The sequence below is a fragment of the Dama dama genome, chromosome 4, assembly GCF_033118175.1.
Source record: "Dama dama isolate Ldn47 chromosome 4, ASM3311817v1, whole genome shotgun sequence".
Classification (NCBI taxonomy): domain Eukaryota; kingdom Metazoa; phylum Chordata; class Mammalia; order Artiodactyla; family Cervidae; genus Dama; species Dama dama.
The window spans coordinates 9,172,912-9,190,494 of record NC_083684.1 but is presented as its reverse complement, the minus strand read 5'-3'; the positions used below and the strand labels follow the sequence as shown (position 1 = coordinate 9,190,494).

The 17,583-nt window shown below is 43.6% G+C and overlaps 1 protein-coding gene across 2 annotated transcripts; it reads left to right on the top strand.

Annotated features, from left to right (window-relative positions):
• The first annotated feature begins 2,940 nt into the window (after window positions 1–2,940).
• Window positions 2,941–17,375, top strand: TMEM170A (transmembrane protein 170A). 2 transcript variants are annotated; one of them, XM_061137981.1, is made up of 3 exons: window positions 2,941–3,280; window positions 11,605–11,706; window positions 14,208–17,375. In XM_061137981.1, exons 1-3 carry the CDS (start codon window positions 3,148–3,150, stop codon window positions 14,336–14,338), a joined length of 366 nt encoding a protein of 121 aa, XP_060993964.1. In that variant the 5' UTR covers window positions 2,941–3,147; the 3' UTR covers window positions 14,339–17,375. The 2 variants fall into 2 exon arrangements, with proteins under 2 accessions (XP_060993964.1, XP_060993953.1); XM_061137970.1 differs by having other exon boundaries at window positions 11,605–11,775.
• The last annotated feature ends 208 nt before the right edge of the window (window positions 17,376–17,583 follow it).

The following is a 17,583-nucleotide window of genomic DNA, read 5'->3' as shown; positions in this document are numbered from 1 at the left end:
CTGGCTTACTTCACTCTGTATAATGGGCTCCAGTTTCATCCATCTTATTAGAACTGATTCAAATGAATTCTTTTTAATGGCTGGGTAATATTCCATTGTGTATATGTACCACAGCTTCCTTATCCATTCGTCTGTTGATGGGCATCTAGGTTGCTTCCATGTCCTGGCTATTATAAACAGTGCTGCGATGAACATTGGGGTGCACGTGTCTCTTTCAGATCTGGTTTCCTCAGTGTGTATGCCCAGGAGTGGGATTGCTGGGTCATATGGCAGTTCTATTTCCAGTTTTTTAAGGAATCTCCACACTGTTCTCCATAGTGGCTGTACTAGTTTGCATTCCCACCAACAGTGTAAGAGGGTTCCCTTTTCTCCACACCCTCTCCAGCATTTATTGCTTGTAGACGTTTGGATAGCAGCCATCCAGACTGGCGTGTAATGGTACCTCATTGTGGTTTTGATTTGCATTTCTCTGATAATGAGTGATGTTGAGCACCTTTTCATGTGTTTGTTAGCCATCTGTATGTCTTCTTTGGAGAAATGTCTGTTTAGTTCTTTGGCCCATTTTTTGATTGGGTCATTTGTTTTTCTGGAATTGAGCTTCAGGAGTTGCTTGTTTATCTTTGAGATTAATCCTTTGTCTGTTGCTTCATTTGCTATTATTTTCTCCCAATCTGAGGGCTGCCTTTTCACCTTGCTTATAGTTTCCTTTGTTGTGCAAAAGCTTTTAAGTTTCATTAGGTCCCATTTGTTTATTTTTGCTTTTATTTCCAATATTCTGGGAGGTGGGTCATAGAGGATCCTGCTGTGATTCATGTCGGAGAGTGTTTTGCCTATGTTCTCCTCTAGGAGTTTTATAGTTTCTGGTCTTACATTTAGATCTTTAATCCATTTTGAGTTTATTTTTGTGTATGGTGTTAGAAAGTGTTCTAGTTTCATTCTTTTACAAGTGGTTGACCAGTTTTCCCAGCACCACTTGTCAAAGAGGTTGTCTTTTTTCCATTGTATATCCTTGCCTCCTTTGTCGAAGATAAGGTGTCCATAGGTTCGTGGATTTATCTCTGGGCTTTCAATTCTGTTCCATTGATCTATATTTCTGTCTTTGTGCCAGTACCATACTGTCTTGATTAGTCATCACTCTTTAACTTCCTTGGGGTACATACTCAGCTTCCCTTAGAAAGGTCATGTAAAAGATACATTTTCTAAAGAAAAAAAAAGATACATTTTCTGAGTTCTGTAAGTCTAAATGGCTTTTTAAAAATTTCTAAATTCACAATCTGACTGAGAATAGAATTCTAAATTCAAAATAATGTTTCCTGATATGATGCATCATTGATTGTTATATAATCTTAAAATAATTGGTTTCTTCCACTTCTTTTACACTCTGCTAGTCTGGGAAATGTACCAAAAGACAGCATTGTTAAATATTTTATGACTTTAAAAAATGCTTACTGTTTTTGTTTTAGAAAAGTTTCTTTTTTGAGGCAAAATCCCAGTTGTAGTGTTAGAGAATTGGTATCAGAAAGCTTCAAAAACCTAGGTTTTCAAGAGGGAACTCTAATTAACAATGTTGTTAATGTCCTTGAATTAAAAGGAAAACATAATGTATTTTGTATTCAATGCTTTTTAATGAACTTTTGAATAACACAAGATGTTAATTAAATTTGCACATCCTTTCCTTTATGGCCTTTGCTTTTTATGTCTAAGAACCCCTTCACTATCATGAGACAAAGATATTCAACACTGTCTTCTGAAAGTTTTATAGTTCTTCATCTCACTATAAGTGAAACAAGGAGGTGGTGGGTGTCTAAAAAACACATGCACACACACAAAGTTTTTGTTTGCTTTATATTTGCTTCATAATTTCTGTAGGTTTGTGTTTTTCCTGGAGTTTGTATTTTCAGTCCTTTTATTGAAATATAGTTGACCAACACTATTGTGTGAGTTTCAGGTGTATTACACCGGGACTTCCCTGTAGCTCAAACAGTAAAGAACCTTCCTGCAATGCAGGAGACAAGGGTTCGATCCCTGGGTTGGGAAGTTCATCTGGCGAAGGGAATAGTAATCTACTCCAGTATTCTTGCCTGGAGAATCCCATGGACAGAGAAGCCTGGTGGGCTACAGTCCATGGGGTCACAAAGAGTCAGGCACGACTGAGGGACTAACGCACACACTCACAGTGATATGACATTTGTACACATCGTGAAATGGCCACTGTAGTAAGTCATTACAACATTATTGACGTATTCCTTACGTAGTACACAATATTTTTTAATTTGAAGTGAAGTTTTCTCTCAAAATCTTTTTCCTTCCAAATATTGAAGGTATTGCTGCATCGTCTTCCAGCTTTTTTCACCCGGTTGCTGAACCATCTGATTCTCATTGCCAGATGCATATGTATGTAGGTATTTATCTTTCTACCCACCTACCTACCTCTATGTGTGTCTACCTGTCTATCTAACCATAATCTATCATCCGTCTATCTACCTCCCTCCCTTCCTCTGTGCTGTAGTATGATTGGTCGCTTCAGTCGCTTTGCTACCCCATGGACTGTATAGCCCGCCACCCCGCCAGGCTCCTCTGTCCAACGGATTCTCCCGGCAAGAATACTGGAGTGAGCTGCCATGCCCTCCTCCAGGGGATCTTCCCGACTCAGGGATCGAACCTGTGTCTCCATCATTGCAGGCCGATTCTTGACCGCTAGCGCCGCCTGGAAAGCCCCTTTCCCTCTCTATATGTAGTTCCACTCCTTTCTTCTAGGTGGCGCTGCAGAAAAGGACAGAGCCGACCGTGCCCCACCGGAGCAGGAGCGACTTCTCCAGTAGGGGGCGTAGCCCGTAGGGGGCCAGGTCTCCGAGAGCCGTACGCAACGTCAGGGGCGGGAACGACGCTCGCCCCGCCCCTGCCATCGGCAGCGCCCTGTGATTGGAGGAGGGAGCCGTCACTTGGCAGGGCCGTTGGGGTAGGAGGAAGAGGGCCGCGGTCGAAGGTGACGCGGAGGCCGCGGAGGTGTGGGGAGCGGAGCGAGCGGTACGCGAGCAGGCGCCGCGGCGGCATCTCGGACGCTCTCTGTCAGCGGCCCCTCGGGCCCTCTCCCTCAGCGGCCGCTCGGGCGCTCTCCCTCAGCCCTCTGCGGTGAATGGCGGCGGGATGGAACGCGAGGGGAGCGGCGGCAGCGGGGCGTCGGCAGGGCTCCTGCAGCAGATCCTCAGCCTGAAGCTGGTGCCGCGGGTGGGCAACGGGACGCTGTGCCCCAACTCCACCTCGCTCTGCTCTTTCCCAGGTACGGCCGCTCTGCGGCCGCGCTCCGGGGCTGATTTCCTTGTGGGAGGGGGTCGGCTCTCAGTCGGCCGAGAGCTGAGGGCGGCAGCTCTTCCGCCTCCCCCCGCCGCTTCGCCTCGGGCCCCTCGGGCGGGCCATCCCGATCCCGTGGTGGGCCCCGTCGGTGAGGGGAACTCGGCCTCCCCCCGAACTCGTCCTGCTCTCTGGAGTTCCCAAACGCCCCGGCTTCAGGCGGGAACTCGGCAGCGCCCTGGTGGCGGCCGCCCCTCCTCGTCTGGGGCACGGGAGGCGGTCATCGCCTCCTTTTGGCTTGTGGGGGGCGGGGGGGCGCTGGGCGACCTCAGCCCCTTTCGTCCGCCCCAGCCTCTGGGCTTTCTTGCCTCGGACGGTGCGTGTCCCGGCCGGTCTGAGGGCCGTCGGTCAGAACTCAGGCACCCGCTGTGCCTAGGGTAAGTAGCCCAGCCTCTGCACCAGGAGGCTGTCTGCCGATCGCTGCCACCCACGTCCAGATCCACCCTCTCCGCCAGCCTCTCTTTCTAGGAATCCCTTTCTGGAAACCTGTTGCCGAGTCTCCGACTCCTGTGTTCGAGAACGTCGACACGGCCCCTTTCTGATTCTTATCCCACTTATCTCGGCTGGGCTTGAGAGCAGAGGCTTTCAAATTTAGTAATCGAGATAGAAAGCTATCGGGCTCAGAAAACAAGAGGAGGAAAAATTACTTGGCAAGGCTGAAAATAAAGCTTTGGAGTGGAGAGTAGGGTTGTGTGTTGGCCCTTTTAAAGGCAAGAAGACTGTAGATCAAGGGTGTTTGAAGGGTGAGGTAGGGCCCTCCCGCAAAGCTGACGGATACTTTCACTCAGTAAACTGTGCAAGAACCGGCCTGAGACCTGCAAAGGAAGGAGGGTTGGATTACTGACTACAGTTAAAACTGGTAAACAAGGCACCTGTGATTTCTCATCCGCTGGGCAGCGACTGCCAGGCGCCATTCAGCGGACACCAGGGACTTGCTATGTATTACCTTTCTAGTATTTTCCTCGACAGGTCTGTGAAGTAGTTAATTAGATTAAAAACCACGTTGAGGCAGATGCGGGTGTTAGCTTGAAATCATGCCTATAATGATCATCTGGCGAAAGGTATCACAAGATACTAAGATCACATTTGACAATGACAATAGAAATATATGGCATTCTGGAGACCATGTTCAGAAAATGAAACGTTCATGCATCTGGACCGGATTGGCCTGTTACTTTTCTCACAACTCTTTATTTGGAAAATTTTCAAACCTACGGAAAAATCGAAATGATAGTGTAACAGATACCTATATACCCTTTACTTAGGTTCATTATTAATATTTCTTTTCTTTTGCTTTCTGTCTATATATATATGCGTGTACATAATATGTTTACTTTCTGCAGAGCCTTTTGAAAGGAAGTTACACAAATAGTGGTGCTTGACAGCTAATGCTTTATAGCATGTATCATTTAAAATGAGGACATTTTCTGCCACAGCCTAGAAAAACACACTGCACTGGAAGGTGTTAACGCATTTAACATCGGTAGTATATTATCTAATGTATAGGCCTTATTGAAAGATACTCAGTTTGAATAATGCCATTTATACCTTTTTTTTTAAATTCCAGGATCTAATCAAGGATTACACATTGCATATAGTTGTCTTTTTAGTGTTATTGAATCCAGAATAGTTCCTCCATCTTTGTTTCAGTTTCTCGAGAGTTGACATTTTTTAAAGAGCAGGCTAACTGTTTCATAGACTGTCCTATAGTCTAAGTTATCTGATTATTTTTTCATGATTAGATTCAGATGAAACATTTTTGTTCAGGATGCTACCTACATAGGTGATGTCCACTTCCCAGAGCACCACGTTAGGAGACATTTAATGTCAGTTTGTCCCTTTATTGATAACACAAAATTTAATCATTTGGTGAAGATGGTGTTTTATCAGATCTCTCCACTGTAAGGTTACCTAATCAATAAGTCATATGTGAGGTGATATTTTGAAACTGAACATTTTGTTCAGTCTCTCTGGCTTTCAGCTGCCTCTTTTAAAAAAAGATTGAGGTAAGTGGATTTGGGACAATAGTTTTACTATGTTATAGTAGAGAATCTGTAGCTAAGCATATTGTTTTCCTTTCAGGAATTGTTCTGAAATATTAAACTGCAGTCTGTACTTGAGTATATGGGTACTTCAGTGGATATATAACTTGGGTGTAGTGATCACCATGGCTCATTCATGCAGGACATATTTACTGATCAAGTGCAGACTCTGGGCTGGAGTTACAAACATGCACAGCCCATGGACACAAGTTGATTGGAATGTGATGTGTAAACACACGGGTAAACATGTAACCTCCCTGTTGTGTCTCTTCTTTAGCTGGAATGATGGATTCAATAGGTACATAAAGTGTAATCCTTTCTGAGGCACCAAAACCTGCTGACCATGAATTTCATTTATTGTCCTGATTCTGGAATTGTTTCTATTTGGGCCCCACAGAAGAGGTTACTTGCATTTTATGCCAACTCAGTATGGCAAAGTCATCGCTCTGAAATAGTCTGTGGTTTATTGCTGTCAGGAAGCTTTGAATTCATTTTTTTAAATCTGCATTTGCAGTTTAGACCTTTAGGTTTCTGCCTAACCCTTCTTATTCCAAGTAGTTCAAATTTCTTTTGTGGTCATTTTTTTTGTTTTTTTTTTTTAACTTTGGTGGTCATTTTTAACAAATCTGAATGCTGAGAAAGGCAAATTATTCTCCCCTCCCCCCCTTGAATCAGGAGTAAAATTCACTTTCTAAAGGTATGAATTTCATTATATTAATACTTTCAATATCAAAGTATATCTTCTCTCTCTCTCTTTTTTTTTTTTTTTGGCCATGCCGCACAGCTTGTGGGAATTTAGTTCTTGGACTCAGGAATCAAAACTGGGCCCTCAGTAGTGAGAGTACAAGAGTCCTAACTGCTGGACCACCAAGGAATTCCCCAGAGTGTACCTTCTGATAAACTAAAACCCACTAATGTTTTGGTGGTGCCGTTGCTGGAATCAAGAATAGGTCACACTTGGCTCAGTCATTTCCTCATCCAGTCTGCAGATTTACTCAGTGTCTATCTTGTGTCTGTTGTTTTCTAGGTACCAAGTAAAGGTGTGTTAGTGAACAAAAGAACTTTCATTCTAAAGGGGAAAGGGAAAACAAAATTTAAAAGTATGGAAAGGAGGCAGTCCAGCACTTCCAGTGCAGGGGGCTCAGGTTCAGTCCCTGGTCAGGGAACTGAGTTCACACATGCCTTGCAAAATGGCAAAATAAATAAAAATATGAAACAGAACAGACAGTGTGAGTGTAAGATTGGGCAGAGGGATAGTAAGGGGTACGTCTTGAGTGTCAAGTGGAATGCTTGTTTTACTTAAGGTCATGAGGGAGCCCTCTAAGATGATGCCATTGGAGATGAAATCTGAAAGGGAATGAGGAACTACCACGCAGCTGTCTGGAGACGGGCATTCTGGGCGAGGGGCAGCAGGTGCAGAGGCCCTGGGACGGGAGCTTGCTGCAGGAACATGAAGGAGGCCAGTGCAGTGGGAGGGGCAGTGTGGGCATGGCGGGAGGGGAGTGAGGTCAGATCCCCTGAAGCCATATTCCAGGGGTTTTGAGCAGAGGAAGGATGATCTGATTCACTTTTTTTTTCTTTTTCATGTATGCAATTTAATGATTTTTTGCAGAGTTTGCAGTCATTATAAAAGCAACTTGAGAATGTTGTCATCACTCCAACAAGAAACCTTGTCCCCATTAGCACTGACTTTCTGGTTTTGTATGGAGAACAGATGAAAGGCCAGATCAGGGCAGATAAGAGGTAGCCGGGGCTTGGTCCAAGAGACCATTAAGGTTGAGGCAGGCCAGAAGGGCCCACTCAGAAACCAGGGATAAGTGGGCAGTTAGGCAGTGGCCTCGGGAGAGAGGTGGCAGGCTACAGTTGAGAGTCCTGGCGGGCCAGTCCTCCTTGTTAGGAGAGGAAGGATATCTCGAAAAAACTCGGTTTCCCTTTACTCTCGCACTGCCACTGCACTCACAACACTTCTGGCGCCAGATGTCGTTTTTCTACGCACCAAGCAGTTCTGGACACCAATTGGTGTCCTACAACTCAGTTCAGATCTGACACTGTCTGCCTGGAGCTGGCCTCCAGTCCCACGGGGTAAAGGCCCAGTTGCACAAGACTGCCCCAACCCCCCACTTCAGATGCCAGTCAAAGTTCAGGTTCTCGCATGTGTTTCTGACCAGCTAAGGTTTCCGTGTCTTCCTTCTTGTTCAATTAAAAATGCTATGGAGAAGGAAATGGCAACCCACTCCAGTGTTCTTGCCTGGAGAATCCCAAGGACGGGGGAGCCTGGTGGGCTGCTGTCTATGGGGTCACACAGAGTCCGACACGACTGAAGCGACTTAGCAGCAGCAGCAGCAGCAGCAGTGTAATGTGTTAATATTAACTGTAAGGTGGTGTTATAGTACCTGTACATTTATAGAAGGGCTCCTGAAATTGTGCCAGCTGACTCCAAGTCCACCCTGACCCCACAGCATAAAGCTTGCTGTGATGTCACAGCTACCATAGAACTTCAGGGTAGTGTTGAGCTGGCCCATGTGGGCTCAGGACATTTGAATGATGCCCTGGGATCCAGGAAGCACAGAGAATCAGAGTTTTGAGTGACTGCTACAGGCTTGTGCTTTTTTTTTTTTTTTAGGCTTGTGCTTTTTGAAGAAAAATAGAATTAAACTTGTTTTCTGTCCTGATGCTTGTTTAAAAAAAAAAAAAAAAATGCTAGAGCAGCTTACAGAATTCAGGAAAACAGTTTACTTACTGTGTTACTGATATGTTCTCGAAGATGTTAAAGGATGGAAATGAACACATAAAGAGACAGGCAGGGTGAAGTCTGGAAGGGTCCCCAAGCACACGGAGCTTCTGTTCCTGTGGAGCTGGGGTTGGTCACCCTCCCAGCACATAGATGTCTTCACCAGCCCAGAAGCTCTTTGAACTCCATACTTTTGAATTGTCTATGGAGGCTTCATCACTTAGGCATGACTGATTATTAACTTGCTTCTAGCCCCCTCCTCTCTCCTGAGAGTGGAGAGTGGGGCTGAAGGTTCCAAGCTTACAATCATGGCCTGGCCTTTCTGGTGACCAGTGCCCATCAAGGAGCCCACCAGGAGTTGCCTTATGAGAACAAAAGACACTCATGGGAATTCCAAGGAATTTAGGAGCTCTTCCTCAGGAACCAGAGTCACAGATTGAGTCTTAGAAAAAAAGATTTTCCTAGCACCATTATCTTCAAGGGTTTTAGGCATCAGGAGTAGAGGCCAGATAGATTTGTATTAGTATTTCACAAGGAAACAGATGGATCCCTTGGCAGGTAGGTGGGAGTGGGTAAGAGAGGGGTCTCACAGTGGGCAGTGTGGACAGACACAGGCCGATGGGCACTTAGCATCTAGGCAGGCCAGCGTGGAGTTGCAGGACTGGGGTTGTCAACTTGGAACCCCGGCTACGCAGGCACCGGCTGTGTTCTCACAGTTGTTTGACCTGTAACAAGGCAGAGCGGGGCAAGCTGAAAGGACTGGGCGCCAGGCCTCACTCTGCCCACTTGTTCTGTGCTCCTGTTTCTGCTGATTGGGGCCAGTTTGGCCTTGAGCCCTTGCTCGGAAGTGAGGGGACTCGACTATGGAGGCTAGAGGGCCAGGGAGCACAGAGTTCCCCCAGACAGGTCTGCTGTGTGACCCTTCTGTTTTAACTCAAACGCCAGTCTGCAGAATATGCTTAAAGATACAGACACTCTCTGGGCAGGGATCTTTGTCTTTTTAAAATTTCTGTTCTTGTTCACTGACGTGCCTGACATATGGAATGGGCTCTGTAAGTCTTTGCTGAATGAATGAACTCTCACTACTGGTATTAGCTTGCTGTGGCTACTGAAACAACTCTACAAATTTAGTGGCTTAAAACAACACAGATCTATTAGTCCTGGAGGTCAGAAGCCCAAATGGGTCAGCAGAGCCATCTTCCTTTTGAAGGCTCTAAGGAGAATTTGTTTTCATGTCTTTTCCAACTGCTAGAGGTCACCACATCCTTTGGTTTATGGCACCTTCCTCCATCTTTAAATCCAGCAGCATAGCGTCTTCAGATCTCTTTGACTCTGACCCTCTTCCAGGGATCCTTGATTACAGTAGGCCCACCTATAAAATCCAAGATACTAGCCGCCCGCGCCCCCCCCCCCCCCCCCCCCCCCCGCCATTGCAAGATGCCTAATCTCATCACACCTGCACACTCCCTTTTGTTACGCCAGGTCGCATTTCCATAGGCTCTGGAGTTGAGGATGTGGGCATCTTCTGCCGCCAGTGCTTAGTCTGGTTTCCCCTTATAACATTTATTTCAGGTTAATAACCTGACTTGTTCTTCACCATGGGGAAATGATGTGACTTCAGCTGCCAGAGGAGACAAAGCTGAAGCTAATGCACTTTATGTGAAACAGTGAACAAGGAAATACTGTAAAATAGATAGATGTTTGACAGTGTATAGAGCCAGGGAAGTGAAAAGTACTATATGATGGTCAATAAATACCTGTTAAATAGATGGCATATTAAGGTGCAGTATTAAAGGGGTATCACTTAGCTTTTTAAAAGTGTTTTATTGATTGAGGTTTGCCTTAGCTATTAGTGTTCTGTATTACTTCCATCCATTTACTTCCACACCATTTATAAAACTGAAAGCGTTTTATAAATTGTACTGTTCATCTAATATGATAAAGCCTTTCTTTCCTACTTAGAGTGACTTAAGTGACGCTATATAAAATATGGAGGCAGTGCGGGAGCGAACGGATGCGACTTAGGGCTGTAGGAAGGTGCACGCTGCTTCTTCCCCTCAGAGACTCAGGGGGGAGCCGACCTGCTGCACCAGATCCTGTTTGCACACATGCCTTTCAGCTTTTAGAAAAGTGGAGATGTGAGTTGCTAGCCCAGCAAGCCTCCTTGCTCCAGGGAAGTGGGAACAGGGGAGTGTTGGTGTCTGCTAGGGCTGCTGGAACCAAGCACCATGGACCGAGTGACTTGACCTACAGAGGTGGAGACAGTGCAAGATGAGGGTGCCGGCACGGTCAGGCAGAGGGCCTCCTTGGGCCGCCTTCGTGATATGTCCTCACTCGACAGGGAGAGAAATAGGAGAGGCACACAGGGAGAAATCTGCCTTCCTCTTGTAAGTCCACGGTCCTGTCAGATTAGGGCTTCCGCACATGGATTCATCCATGGCAGCTGGGTAGCACACCCGAGTGTCCAGACCCACTTTTACTGAAGTTACCAACTTCCTGTGTCTCCGCAGATGAAGGCTTCCCCCCAGTTCGCCACCTGCGTGGTTCACCACAGCCAGTGAGGAGCCGCGCCCTAGCGGGCCCTCGAGTTGCTGTGGCGAGCACTGCTCTCTCTCAAACCTGGGGAGCTCTGGCGGGAGCGGCTGTCAGCTGGGCGGCGGCTCCTCTGAGCTCCTGGGGGCGGGTTTGTGTCCTCCACCCCCGGGCACTGCCATTCCGCGTCCTCACAGAGCTTGGTGCACAGGGGGGGGCTGTAAGGGCAGCCCGAGTCCCTTAGGTGACTTGGGGAGGAGCTGCTGAGGACTCGGGGATTAAAGGTGGGGGAGCTGCCTGGTGCCGTTTCCTGGGTTGGGGATGAGCTGGCCGTGGATGGTGTCCATGGAGGTCCCAGTGGGAGCGGCCAGCGTGCAGCGGGGCCCGGGCCTGACAGGCACCTGGGGAGGGTGGCACCTCTGGGCAGCGGGGTGCACACCAGCCTCTGCGGCAGCCGCCGAGGACAGAGGTCGGGCCTTGACGCACGGCGCCGTCAGTGCTGCTCACACTTGTCCTTGTGAAAGGGAAGTCAAGTAAGTGAATTTCCAAATCTGGGTGGACTTTTTCTTCCATGTTTGGGAGTAGGGGTAGCTTGTCAGGAATGGCCAACCTTTTCTGTAAAGGGCCAGGTTATAAATATTTTAGGCTTTGCAGGCCCTGTGGTCTCTGTCACTGTTTCAGCCCTGCTCTTGCAGCTTGAAAGCAGCCACAGACAAGACTTAAGTGAAGGGGCGTGGCTGTGTTCCCCTGAGACCTTCCGCACAAAACAGGGGGGCCATAGTTCAGTGATCCCTCCAAAACCAGCGGTGTTTGGAGATTCGACTGATGAACCGCCACTGCAACGGAGTCCTTTTAAAATTGAAATAACCGAGTATAATGACCGCGCCTTTGTAGTGAGTGCCCTGGGGAAGCTGGTGACGTCCACCCTTCCTTTGCTTTCCCTTGCAGAGATGTGGTATGGTGTGTTCCTGTGGGCACTGGTGACCTCTCTCTTCTTTCACGTCCCCGCCGGATTACTGGCCCTCTTCACCCTCAGACATCACAAATATGGTAGGTTCATGTCTGTAAGCATCCTGTTGATGGGCATCGTGGGACCAATTACTGCTGGAATCTTGACAAGTATGTTAGACGTTTAAAATACAGTCGAAACGTTTCATATGAATAGACAGTTAATTTTAGGAGCCGTTTTAGAAACATGTCTGAGTGGGATAAAGAAGTAGAGAGCGCTCTTTGTCCGCAGGTCCTGGTTTTTTATATATTGTTCTCTTCTCACCTCAGTCCCTTCTTACTTGGCCAACATCTTTGACTTCCTGAGTCGGAGTTTGTCTCATGGCTTCAGGGAAGCCACGTTAAGATTTGTGAGATATGTCTTGTGATCTTGACCACTACCAAGAGAATATTTGACTTGAAAGGAGAATACTCTCCTTTCTCTTCAGCTGTCACTTCACTGATTTGTGGCATTGCAATCTGGTTGATGATTACTTCCCTTCATCCAGGTGTAGGTATTTTAAGGAGGGAGGAAATTTTGTTTCGAAAAGTGCCTGTTTTTTTTTTTTTCTCTCTCAGGACTTTCTGAATAAGAGTTTGAGCAACATTCATAATTATACATTATTTTTATCTGTGTGGTGTCTTTTGGGTGGGGGTGCAGCTTTTGTTCATGTCACAGGGAGGAGAATATTTTGAAGCTCATAACAAAATAAAAATAGCATGTATATTTTATATAAATTAAAAATTAGAAGAAAGCAAAAATAAAAATCCTCCATTACTGTATTCCTACGTGGTAACCACAGTTTGCATTTCGTTATATGCTTTCAGACTTTTTTCTTGATATTTGTAATTATTTTTTTCACTGTGATTTTAAACTTTGAACTTCAAGCAGAAATTCCCCTGTCTCTTTGACTTTAGGGGTTTTTTTGGGGACAAGGTGGCCTAGTTTCTCTGAGTTCTGTAGATGGTGGAACTTTTGTGACAAGGCAGTGGGGAGGCTAATTTTCTCCTGTCTGCATTAAGGAGTTTCCATAACTGGCCTTAAACAATATTTTTAACTATATCACCTACTGCTATCTTTAGAGAGCCTCTGTTCCAGTTTTCTTACTGGATTATTGGCCCCCAGGACCTGTTTTAGATTTCTCATTGGTAAAATAGCAATGCTGTGTGACGACTAAATGAAATAACGTGTGTATATAAAACACACAACAGAATGTCTAACACGTAGTAATTGTGTCCTTTGGCTCTAGTGCAGACAGCCTATTCCCTTCCCATTTTGTTGCTGCTTCTGGTTTGCTTTGAACTATCTTCCCTTCATCATCCAAATCCCACTTTGGGGCCCAGTCCAAGTTCTTTAAGCTTCTTCTGACCCAACCCACTTTTTTCTGGAGATAAATCACAAAGAGGCCCAATGGAACACGTGCCTCTCAAATGGTAGTGTTAATAGCACAGTGCGTAGGTATTGCCACTCGCACTGTTCTTTCTTCTTCAAATAGGTTAATATACCATCACATCCCATTGGTACAAGGTGTTGACACTTGATCGAAACAGTATATGTCGTCGTACATTATTCAGAATCTGTTTCGTGCTTATGCTTTCTGTCTTATGTCCCCAGCTGTATTCTCTGACCAAGGAGAATTTTGTTTGGTCAGGAGATTATCTGGGAACTTTGGATCTATCTGTTCTTTTCAAATGAATGAATTCTTGACTTTTCTTAGTACAATGCTGAGACCCTGTGAGCAATTCAGGGTACCGGAGTAGAAACAGATGTCTATTCTGTTTATTCAATTTGTAGGAAGTTATAGTGGCCAACAGAATGAAATGGGAAATAGAAAGGAACCCCGGCGTATCCCTCACCTCAAGCCCTTTGAATGAATAGCAACTTGATGGGCTTAGGGTCCCGCTCTCCTTCCTCCTCCCCCCTTTTGTTTTTCTGCTGTGCCACACAGCTTGTGGTATCTTAGTTCCCAAACCAGGGATTGAACCCCGGGCCACAGCAGTGGACCATCTGGGCATTCAGGGCGTTCGCTCCATCCATTTCTTGAAGGGAACTCTGAGTATAGTATAAGAAGGGAGTGGGGTTTCCCTGTGACTGCTCCTGAAATATTTCTTGCTCAGCCTCACGCAGAGGATTTTCTATCATTTATTGCCAAGAATTTGTTAGGTATCTGTTACATGCCTGGGGAATAAGAGATGTTTTGAGTTTATAATTGGGTTATGTGAATATTGCAGTCTTTGTGATTTTGGTTATGACTTCCAGGTGATTTTATTCAATAAATCTAGGAGACTTAGTTTGAAAGAGTTCCTTTTCTGAAAGCATTTGTTGGTGACTTGCAAACCATATAAGGAATACTTAAAACCAAGAGTAGTCAGCGAAAAGAATAGGGAAAACAAAAACATTTCTGTAATGTTTAAATTTTAATGTAAAAAATATAGATCATTCTACTTAGTTTTATTTTTTAATGTCTTTTTATGTTTTGTCTACTTATAGTTTTAAGTGCTATATTTTTCTGGTTATATTAACCCCCCCTCTCATTTTTTAACACACTTGAATTTTTGAACAGGTGCAGCAATTGCGGGAGTGTACCGAGCAGCAGGAAAGGAAATGATTCCGTTTGAAGCGCTTACCTTGGGCGCTGGACAGACGTTTTGTGTCGTGGTGGTCTCCTTTTTACGGATTTTAGCAACTCTATAGCGCACGCCCTTGTGCTGTGATGGTGAATCGGTCTTACAGAACCCTCGGAAAGAATACATTATGGGATGTAGCGTTTTCTTAGTGCTTCAAACGGTATGAAGAACAACACTTCAGTCCTTTCTTCAGTTTGAAGTTCCAGGAATTAAAGATCTTTTTGGACTCATTGTTCTCAACCAAAAAAAAAAAAAAAATCAAGTTTCTTTTCTTTCTGCTTTTTACATATTCAATTCATGCAGTTTTACAGGTGCATCTTTACCCAAGCCCAGTCAGCAGTGCTTCTGTTGGCATCCTTCACATTGAAATTTACAATGTCCTGTGAGAAAAATGCAGCCTTGCCTGTTTCAGAGAAACTGTAGAACATATTGGTTTACTTCTGAGCACAGTATACTGTACTGAAATCTTATTTGATCTAATCTTGATTAAAATTTGGCAACCTCTTGCCACATCTTCATGACAGTAAGTGCCAAATAGGTTTTGGTTGAGCATAACGTTGAGAACAAATTTGGAGAAATAAAACACACCAAAAACCTATAACTCAAGTAGTGGCTTCAGTTCCACTATTTAAAGAAATAAAAGCTAACTCCTGAATGATGTGACATTTTATGGAGAACTATTTTCACTTCTGATTATTTTATATATTTTAAGATGTGTGAATTTCCTGTTTTGTACATTTTCTCAAAATAATCTAGGTAATTGAGAATTTTTTCCACAGAACTCCTGTACCACCTTTTCCTATCACTGTATTCTATTGATTTTATTTAGTTTAATTGGAAACACGCCCTACTAGATAGTTCCAATGGAAAATTCTCAGCCATATTGATCAGGATACTCATTGGACATTGAGACACACACACAGAAAGATACTTTAAACATTGTTACCATTTTTAGTGACTTTGGTTTACTTGTGGCTCTTAAAAAATTGTAAAAGTGCAGCTTTAACTGGAATTAGGTAGGGGTTATTGATTTCCTAGTCTTAATGTGGTTACCTAGTGGTGGGTCTTCAGCCCATTTTACAGTGTTGGGTATGACTCCCAGAAAGTGCCTAAAGTTTAATTTTCAGATATACCTTCCACTGTGCCCTTTATATTTCCTTTCAAGAGAATTTATATCCTTATATCAGAGTTTTTTTTTTAACCCAATTTTAGTTCTTTTAATTTTTCTTCTAATGCCTAGCTTTTTTTTTTTTTCATCTAAAGGCCTAAAAACTGTGACCTTCAAAAGAAAAAGGATTGCAAAAATTAAGTATCTGACTTTATCCTTAACCACATAAACTGGTTTGTATGAAATACAGTTGTTGTTATCTGTTTTCAAAATAGTTTCTGGTAATTAAATCTGACATTTTAAAAGGGGAGTTTTCATTATGAGTGTGAAGCTACCTGCCCATGAGGTCAGGTGCAGTGCTGTTTGATTTAAAGCAATATGCACTCACTTTGGCTTCCGATTAAAAATAGCCAGGAGAATCAATTTACCAGGGATAGTCACAGAGAAAAATTACAAAGGATCCCAAAAAGTAAGTGAACATTTTCTTTTAAATAACAGACCATTAGACTACTTGTCAAAATTACAGTGATAGATACACTCTAACTAGGGGAAAAACTGTAGGAGTTGTATACAGGCAAATATCCTTACAAATTCCCCAACAAGATTACTCTCCAATGCGCAAATCTTTATTTCAAGCAAATTTTTATGTCTTTAGCTCAAGACTCCATTTTTCAGTTCAATAGTTGGATTTTGAAAAGTAGCCCTTCAGTTTAAGAAATTTTCCTTCGTCTCTACTGAAAGATGTCTCAGCATTCTCACCAAAAACATTCCTTTGGATGGAGTTTCACAAATTGAGTGTGGGCTAGTGGTCTGCAGGCCTCTCTCCCCAAATACTAATCTTTCAACATATTGATCCATGACTTAAACGTTTGGTTACTTCACTTCTAGAGCCAAAACAAAAGAACTAATGCATTTTGAAAGTTGTCTTTGTTTTCATCTGTTTCTTGTTTGATTATCCGCTGTTTTTAAGAACTTAAAAATATAAAATGGATCTTCAGATTATTGAATGTTTCATTCATCCCAGTATGTGAACAATTCTGTGAATAAATGAATATAGACTTTATATAACTTGAGCTTTGTGGCTTGAAATGTTTTTAGGAAGAAACTATTTGAATTATAAGGAATGTTCATTGCCCCTAAGGGTTTCTTTTTCTTTTTAATTTCTCATTTCAAATGCACAGTTATTTGGGGGTGGTTGCTCAGATGAAAAATTACTGGCATTTGTGTTGAACATTTTGTTTTTTCACATAAAGCTTCTGGGACGTTTTGCCAACTCCTGACTTGTCTGGAGACATGTGAAACCATCCCTGCTCCAGCTATGCATCCACTTTTCTTTTAGTGGGAAGGAGAAACCCCCAACCATGAAAAGCTGATTTCTGAATTCTTTGAGATAAAGGTTTTAGGAGAAAAACATTTCATGTAAACTTAAATCCAATACAAAAGAGTAATGACTATTCCAAGACAAAGGTGTCTCATTGTACTATTTACTAATTCAGAACATTACCTAGGAAATGTATAAACTAGGGAGATGAAGTTTATGCAAATAGTTATCTTCAAGCCCTTATGTTTCCCAAGTCTTTAAATTGTATGTTAGCTTTTGATTCCAAAAGCTGCTCTGGTTTGAATGAAGTTCTTAATACAACTGCAGTGCACAGCAACCTTCCCTAGGAGATCATTTCCTGAAGTTGAAGTCCTGGTGCTGTCCACACGCAGAAGGTTCTATGTACTTGCGTTTCTGTTTTGTGCGTTGTTACCCTGCTTGTGGTAAAGTCAGCTTAACTTTTTGTATTAGATTATTTCACTAAATGCTGCAGTCAAACTGATTAAATCTTTGTACCACAGAAAGTTATTTAAATTTTATTTTTCTACTGAAATTTCTAATTCTGGTATAAATGTTTATCAAGAAAGATTACCCTCAACTCTGTGAACTTGAACTGTTTTTTCTTTTTCAGTGGCCAATGAATTTAAGCTTTTGTAATAAAGATTTCCACCTTAAGTGTGCTGTTTTTCTTTTTAAGCTTAGTACTTAACATATCTATTTAACTGTATTTCCTTTCTGTTCAACTTACTAGTTTATGGTAAAATTCCTGTCCAAAGATCTGATTAAACACTACTTACATGTGGACTTGAGCCTTATTAACTTCACTTTCTGTGCTGTGTTAGCATCAAAAGCTTTTGTACAGTTTCACACTGCGATGGCTAAA